The 9,074-nt window shown below is 33.8% G+C and overlaps 1 protein-coding gene across 2 annotated transcripts; it reads right to left on the bottom strand.

Moving 5' to 3' along the window:
- Positions 1 to 558: 558 nt before the first annotated feature.
- On the bottom strand, positions 559 to 4,687 carry LOC141596960 (protein NRT1/ PTR FAMILY 5.10-like). 2 transcript variants are annotated; one of them, XM_074417245.1, is made up of 3 exons: positions 4,462 to 4,687; positions 2,292 to 2,830; positions 559 to 1,497 (listed from the first exon to the last, which is right to left on the bottom strand). In XM_074417245.1, the coding sequence occupies exons 1-3, from the start codon at positions 4,585 to 4,587 to the stop codon at positions 675 to 677; spliced, it is 1,488 nt and encodes a 495-aa protein (XP_074273346.1). In that variant the 5' UTR covers positions 4,588 to 4,687; the 3' UTR covers positions 559 to 674. The 2 variants fall into 2 exon arrangements, with proteins under 2 accessions (XP_074273346.1, XP_074273345.1); XM_074417244.1 differs by lacking the exon at positions 4,462 to 4,687 and adding an exon at positions 3,711 to 4,455.
- Between the last annotated feature and the right edge of the window lie 4,387 nt (positions 4,688 to 9,074).

The following is a 9,074-nucleotide window of genomic DNA, read 5'->3' as shown; positions in this document are numbered from 1 at the left end:
CCTTGATAGCAGCAAATGCACTGGTACATGTCAGAAATGCACGCCGATGTACAGCAGCACTGTTCCTTTCACCTTGCACAGATATGATGCGGCATTCTGCGAGTATGTCCTCATATTAAGATAGAATCCACTCCAAATGATCCTGCACAACCCAAAAGTACTACGGAAGTAGACGAGAACACAAATTGACAAAATAAGAAACAACCCGACCCGAAATGATCCAAAAATAACAGGAATGACCGACTTGAAGTAAAAAACCTCAATAGTTATGACATGTAGTTCAACTAACCCGCACCTGAAATTAACCCCTCAGAGTACACCCAAAATGACGTAGAACGCATAATGACCTTTACCCAAATGATTTATTTTCCATGTCTACCAGCGACTACTCATTATACCTGGATACACGTGTTGCAAGAATTATCAGAAGCAATTGAAAAATTGCATGAACTTTATCTTGCAACTAATCCGCCAACATAAGAAATGCTACTCTTTATACAGTATAGCAGAAAAGTTGCTGAAATCATAGAATCTTTCAGATTCAAAACAAGAACAGCCTTTTGCACTAATCACAAATGCAACATTCTAAAGTTCCCATTTTCAAATCAATAGTGTCATTTACATTATGTACACTGTATAATGTACAGCAAAGTTTCACATCTCGATCCCACACCTTACATAGGAACCTTGTTTTTGATGTAGATGTATGATCTTGTAAAATACATGAAAAGAATCAATCCTACCACATTAAGGACAGCAAGCAACCAATAGAAATAATCAAGATGCCCGCGATTCAAATTATCTGAAAACCAACTAGTTTCAGACCCACCTCCACTAGTTACTTTGCTTATAAGAGTGACAAGGAAGCTACTTAATAGGCTTCCAATACCAAATATAGTCAAATACAGAGATAGTCCTATGCTACGTAAACCATTGGGGACTTGACCATAGAAAAACTCTTGCAGACCAACCATGGTAAATGCCTCTGCAATCCCAAATAAGGCATATTGGGGAAGCAACCAGCAAATACTCATAGGGACAGTCGCATTAGGCAGATCTATCAACCCATGTTGCAACGCAGTCTCAATCCTTCTTTTCTCTATGATAGCTGAAACAGTCATACAAATGATGGAAAAGAAAAATCCAGTTCCGATCCTCTGAAGCGTGGATACCCCAGCTGGTTTCCTGGTGAACTTTCGGATAACCGGCACAAGAACACGGTCATAAAATGGCATGAAGATAACAACACATATACCCAAGAAAGACTGTAATGATGCAGGAGGTATAACAAAGCTTGACCCAATTTGTCGATCCAGGGTAACACCTTGCTTGGTGAAGAAAGTAGAAGTTTGGGCGAAGGCAATTGCAAATGCCAAGCTTGTAGCCCAAATTGGAAACAACCTAAGTATGGCCTTTGCCTCTTCAACATCTCTAGTGGTGCAAGAAGCTTCTGCTACCTCCGAAAAGTCGGGCCCAATCAAAGCTTTATTAAGGAACCTAGCAAATTAGAAATGAAACCAATCAGTTCTTATATAAATCTCACTATTGAAGCACTTACAATTTTTTGTTCAACTGTTAGCCCACTTTATAATCTTAATCCTCAAATGATAAATCAAAAGGTATGTGTAGTGCGAGCGTTGGACTAAACAATTTATAGAGCAACAGCGCAGCAAGCTTAAAGTTAAGCGGCCTTCAGAATTCTTCATATAATACACAAATCAAAAATACAGAATACATATATTACAGTTGCAAAACTTCTTAGCATTACCTACTGTATCAAAGGTTACCTGAAAAAAATTTCTAAAGAAGATTCACTATTATTTGGTTTCAAGTTTTAATGGCTTAAAGTAAATGGTTCATTAACTGGCTGCTGTAGTTTTTATCTTGAAGTAATCTGGGCACAATTTTCACTATGGGTCATTTGGAGAAGGTTTATCTGCATTAACGGCACTTCGAGACAAGAATCCGGCGAGCTCCGTGATATTTGATACTCACAAGGCTTTTATGCATGGTCTTAATGTAAAGAAAAAAAATGAGAATAGAAGATTTTTCCATCAATTTTTCATGATGTCAAGACATACGAAAAGACGCCAATTAAAATTAGTGTACCTTCTTTTTTTAGACATTTTTACGGGATTTAGCACTAGTTTCCTAAACCACCTTCCACCCAAGGTCCAACAGAGAATAAAGAAATAGCACATTTCCGTGTTCCCTTCAACTTGGCTAATCATCCTAGTCAAACTGTCTAATTAACTCAATACGAAGTTGAGTAAGAAACTAATGTTCTTTACCTGAACTCTTTGGATTCATCATTAACCAAGACACTTCGAGTTTTATTTTTGTCATCAAGCACAAAATGTACAGAGTTCCAGTTCCTTGCTGCTACAACAAATACTCTTCCAATTTTAAAGAATGCACTTCGTCCTACCGTTTTCTCAGGGAACCGGTATGTCAGAGTTCCAAGGACAAATATCAGTAGCGCAATCACCATGATGATGCTTGGAATTCCAAATCCAAGGCCCCAACTAAGGTTGTCTTGAACATAGCTTAAGACTCCAATGCCTAGCAAAGAACCAGTCCACAATCCAATATACCACCAATTAAAGAAAGAACTTTGGGCTTTGCTTTCCACAGGATCTTCTCCATCAAACTGATCAGCACCAAAAGCTTGAACGCACGGCTTGTGCCCACTTTGTCCAATAGCCACCAAATAAAGGGCAAAAAAGAATGTAATATTTTGAATACTATTCGAACATCCAAGAATGTCCTCCATGCCCCTTTCGCAGCTACGGGAAGGCAGCATTGCAGACATAGTTAGCAAGCCCAGCCCCTATTAGTATCAAATGTTATCATAAATTTTATTAGCATACAAAATTCACAGTTTAAATAGTACTCCACACGAGAAAACCAACCTACACATAAAACATGGTTACCTTGTGATATTGTAGGTACATTGAATACTATGAAGATTATTCCCATTTCTTTGAAAGCATTTTATCGATTTTGCTTCTAGAAAATCCTTCAATAAATATACTACTTACTCCTTAAGAAAGCATCGCAATCAACATGATGATCCTTTGGAATGTTTGTCATATTTATAGGGTTTAGTTTGAGTTCTAACATGGAATTTCAAAATCTCACCATAAACCATCTATTCTCACTGATCAAGTCATATACACAAGGATCTTAATAAGGGTAATCACAATTTGGCCCGACCGTGGACCGAAAACAAAGAGAATGAATTTAGGACCATTCCTCGGTCCTCCTTTTTCAAAAGTTTTGGTCTTCGATTCAGTCCAGTACAATCAAAGACTGGAAAATTTAGGTTAGGGTCTATCGGAACGAAATATGATTTTTAATGCTAATTTTTAGGATTTTACAATTATATTTTACAAAAAAGATTAACTACTCCCAAAGAGATCAAAGTTACCCACCTCCCCCTTAAGGTAATGCATTACCCTTGCATGGGTGAAATAGTTCTCCCACATTTTACTTATTTCTCCTTTGATTTCAGCTCCATTACATTGTAACGATTACAGCCAATACATGAGATTCTTGACACTCCTAAGCCTTTCAAAAAGATGCAACGCAATAAGCAAGCATCTATGTAATCATCAAGACAGAAATAATACAATTTCTCATATAAGACACAGTCAGAACTCAAGATAAGGATGCAAGAGATAAGTTAGTACGGAGTATAATTTACTAACCAAGATGTAAAGTAAAGATGAAGCAATAATGGTATAGTACTTGCCCAGAAAAGAATCAGCAATAATAGCCCCGAGAACAGGGAAAATTAAGGCCACTCCATTCCAAGCATTGACATTCGCCGCTGCCATTGCTGTGGACTGCCCTAGTTTCTCAGTCATGTAATTTATCAAGTTGCCCGATACACCATAATATGCTATCCTCTCCGACATCTCCACTCCTACATTATGACAACTATGAAAATTTATCCAGCGTATCACTAGCTACAATCAATGTTGGAGCAAATAGACTAACAGCCTAGTAGGGCTGCCACCCCCGTGCTGACCAGTAATTTTTTTTTTTTTTTTTTTTTTTTTTTTTTTTTTTAATTAAAGCTCGCTTTGCTAGTTTGCCCCCTTTAAAATTCAATCTAAATTTGGCCCCTATTAAATTTATGAAAAGGGTCTGGTCCACGCCGTAAGGAGAGAAAACAGTAGTACTGTAATAATTAATCGATGTATAAAGTAGTAAACTCCGTCCTCATTAATCAAATGTAGATAAACTACCTAATAGGAGCTCTTAACAATCCTAATTCCACCACTGATTACAACTGATGTGAGTTTACGAATCGAAACCTACAAAAGCTAAATATCACCAGGTTCCTTAAATATTACTTACCAAGGAACAATGCAATCAGTCAATTAATGCGGTAAAACACAGAATTTGTTTAAAGTTTAAATGATAATTGAGATATTTGGCAGGAAAGTTAGTTACCGATGATAAAAGCAGCAGATCTCCAGCGACCAGTATTTGATCGAACGGCTGGGATTTGGTTAAAATTGACAGCTCCAGGAACTGTATCTTCTGCCGTAAGAAGGGGAGTTGAAAGATGATGATCATTTGAAGCTGAATCAGCTATTATAATATTCAAATTTGTGGACGCCATTGTTGCGACAGCAGCTTGAGCCTTGAGGTAGTCTCAGTGAATTGTTCAGTTGTATATATATACTTCCACAAGTTTGACTTTTCACGGAGTACTTGTGCGGTTTTGCAATTTATATGGAATACACCTTCACTCTTCGAAATATACTTTTTTTTTTTTTTTTTTTTTTTTTTTTTTTTTTTTTTTAAGAAACCAGGTCAATCGAAATCGACCCATAATATCCCCGCGGATGAAAGCGGTAATCGAAAGTTAAAAACTTTACATATTGCCAGAAGAACATAAAAATCAAGGGACACAAAGGGCACAAAAAAACGACTCCTAAAGAAAGTTTGGCGGAACTTTGAAATCCCAAAGAAGAAAAACCGAATCAAGGAAAGAAAAAAGCTAAAAATATGCAAAAACGGAGCCGGACAAAGGAAACCAAACTCCATCCACAATAAACTGCAACTAAAAAAAATTCACAACCTATCCATAGCCAACAACAAAGGAGGTTAAAAAAATCAGATCTCCATTTCAAAGTTCAAACAAACATTGAAAATGGAGAAAATAGGCAAAAAAAAAAGAACCAAATACTGTCAACACAATTTCTACTAGAATTTTGCTAAAATCAAATCATGAGATATAACCTCATAAATTATTTCTGTTTAAATTCTTTTCTATTTTAAATCTTCGAACTAAAAATATATGACTCAAAGTAACTCTCTAGTGCTAAAATGGAGAGTGCAAATAATCAAATCTTAAATAAGGTAAAAAATAAAGAAAGAAAATTGACTGGATGAACTTTTCAAGATAAAAGAGAAAGATATTGCTGGAGAAGAAAGAAAAAAGAAGTAGACTCATCTTTTTTTTTTTTCTGGAAAAATTGAGACATTTAAATGACTTTTCCTCTCTCTAAAGTTTTAGAGAAATGAAGGAGCTCTTGATGCTCTTCTTTTCTTCGAAAAAAAATTGGTAAAAAAAGGTAGAGAGCCTTAGACAAATTTGTAAAAAAAAAAAAAGTAGTATGTTAGACAAATTGGTAAAATAAATAAGCGAATTGGACAAATTGGTAAAAAAAAAAAGTTGATTAAGTAATAAATTGGCCGCGAAAGTAGTAATTGACCCCTATAACTTTGCCTAATCGTGAGATTAAGCCCCTCAAGTTTTAATTGGAGTGATTAGGCCCCTTAACTTAGATACAATGTGAAATCAACCCCCTACCCAAAATCTCATGAGAAATTGATATCTCATACCCCACAAATACAAATATTTAACCTACTATATAATCAAATTACGGAAAATAATACAAATAATTGAATTAGTATAATATTATTTAGAAAAAAAATCATATCTTGAAGAAAATGCTAAAAATTTAGAAATAAAATGAAAATTCTAAAACCTCTGAAAAAAATTCTATATATATTTTGCATGTTATTTACGTTTTATACCGTCAACTCTTTTTTTAATATATATTTTTCATAGAAAGATCGTTATTTTTTTTTACAAAATAGTTAAACCAAAAAAGAAACACTTTTGTAGTCGAAATAAAGTTTATTATAAGGGGTTTTCGAGTTTTGGCAGATTTAATTATTCCTGTGTTTTTTTTTTTTACAATTTTTGAGAATTGCTAACAAATTTAGAAGAAAAACTCATTATTTACAAAAGAAAGGCATTTTTTAAGAATTATTTTTTTTTATAAAAAATTATACTCCCTCCCGGTCACTATAATGTTCCCTCTTTCCCAAAACGGATTATTCAATTAATGTTCCCCTTTCTATTTTTAGAAACTTTACTCTTATTTTATTCATTCCTCTCTCCTATCACCAAACCCCACACAACTCTTTTACTCCTATTTTATTACTTTCCTTTATGTTTTGGCCCCACAATTCTTTATTTAACTAATAATAATTCATCCATCGATCTCTCCTATCACCAACCCCACACAACTCTTTTACTCCTATTTTAATACTTTTCCTAAAGTATTGTGCCAAAACAAAATGGGAAGATTATGATGAATGAAAGGGAGTATGTTGTGAATTAGTTTCAAATATATATTTTTACATTATTTTTTTTTTTGAAACTATCAATTTTAAATTAAAAAAATATATATATTTCCCAAAATCTGATTATATTTTAGGTTAAGTATTTGTTTTGTAGTATGAGATATTCAATTTCTCATGATATTTTGGATAAGGGGTTGGATTACACCTTTTGTTAAACTAATGGGGCTTAGTTACACTTTTTGTCAAACTAATGGGGCTTAATTACTCCATTTGAAACTTGAGGGGCTTAATCTCACGATTAGACAAAGTTATGGGGGTCAATTGCTACTTTATTTAGGCCCAAATCTATAAATAATATTATAAAAAGAACTTTTATTAATGAACAAATAGTAAGTAAATATATGCAGACAATATTTTGACCCTTAATATATTCTCGGCTTAAATTTATTTTGACTTGAAATTACATTTACGATCGATTTGGGTTAATTAAGTCGAGTTCGGGATGGTCTTTTTCGGGTTTACTAGAACTAGGATAAGGTCGAGTCATGTCTAATCATTTCTAACTTTGGTCATTTTCGGGTCTATTATTATAAAGTTTATTAGGGCAATGGTTAGTTTACAACGATAAATATTTGTGTCGGGTCATATTATTTAATATTAATTCAAGTTACAACAGGTTATTCTTGGCTCCCCAGTTCGGGTGTCAAGTCAACTCGGGTCTTGTCTTTCGAGTGGGGCCAATTATTTTGATATTAACCAAAGTCTATAAAAATAGTATCAAAAATCATTAGTTATTTCCTCTACCCAAAAATTATATTGACCAGAGACTATAATAGAAAAATTAAACTGAACTGACTCGAGCGAAGGATTTAATCAAACTAACGCGATACCCAAACTGAGGATCCCACCATGACCCGTTACCCGAATTGATCCAAACCAATATGACCCGACACGAATGTTTATTATTGCAAATTAATCATTGCTCCTAATAAACTTGGTAATAATAAACCCGAAAAATGGCCCAGGTCCGAATTAGTTCGACCCGACCCCGTATATATTATTTACCATTAAAACATTAAAAAAAGATATTTAATATTATTTATTTATTTTGGCCTATATATCACTTAATCAACTTTTTTTTTACCAATTTGTCCAATATGCTATTTTTTTTACTAATTTGTCCAACATGTTACATTTTTTACCAATTTGTCCAATAGCCCCTACTTTTTTTTTAGCAATTTGGCAGTTCGGCCTAGTTATCGTTATATCACTAAGCTTTAGGCCTTTTTCTCTGAATTACTTTGCATTATAGTGAACTTATAAGAACTGAATTTTTTTGAATTAAACTTATAGGAGCCAAAATTTTCTGAATTGAACTTCTTTGAATTTAACTTATAATTTATTTAACTTATAATTTATTTAACTTAACTTAATTATTACTTCCTCCATTTTACTCAATTCTATACATATTCCTTTTTAGGATGTTTAATTCAATTTTATACATTTCTTTATTAGGTACTCCCTTCGTTCCGGTAAATTGTTGTCCTTTGGTTTTGGCACAAAGACCAATGAAAGAGGAGGGGGTCAATTACTAAATGACAAGTGGAGCGAATTGAGTGTGAATGATCGAACTGCTCATCAAGTTCATCCTTAAAATAGAAAGGACAACATTTGACTAAGACACCTCAAAATGGAATAGGACAACAAATGACCGGGACAAAGGGAGAGAGAGTAAGTTTTAAGTCTAAACTAGTTTTGTATCCCGTGAAAATCATGGGATTTTTAAAGGCATTTTTTATGTTTATATTTTTACTATGATTCTTTTGTGTGGTTTTATTAAAGTTTTTAATGATGAATCGATCGAATGATAGATATGATAAGGTTAAAGTCGTATCACCTTAGTCAAAATAATCCTATAATACTACTACCTAATAGCTAGAGGCAAGACAGGTATCGAATACACATGGAGGCGGTATTATTCAGTTTGCTAATATTAAAAGTGTCTTAAAGTAACAATTTCTTCAAGAGTTGATTGTCAATTTCTAAGAAATAATTGCAATGTAAATAAAGGATGTAATCAATAATATTAAAAGGTCTAGGGAGCGGGTTCACTACATCAATTATCCGGGGATGTAATTTAATCAATTATAAGGTCAATCGAATTACCTAAGGTCACAAGATCAGCCGATTCAGTTATGCCCTTTAGATTTAGAATAACATGCAATCACTATAATTAAACTATATCTATATGAGTATCACAACCTATATTAATCCTAACCTAGTGTAGATACCCAATATCTGTAGAATCCCCAACAAACACCCGATGATTATCGGACTACAACATGTTTCGGAAATCGCTACGTTTGATCGACGGTTTGTATAACTACACGTCAGAAAGCTCAGAAAATGGTTTCGAAAATGAAAAACATTTTAAAACATTTCAAAAATATCTTGAGTGTTTT

This window comes from Silene latifolia, chromosome 8 (genome assembly GCF_048544455.1).
Source record: "Silene latifolia isolate original U9 population chromosome 8, ASM4854445v1, whole genome shotgun sequence".
NCBI lineage: Eukaryota > Viridiplantae > Streptophyta > Magnoliopsida > Caryophyllales > Caryophyllaceae > Silene > Silene latifolia.
This window is presented reverse-complemented; position numbering and strand designations above follow the sequence as displayed.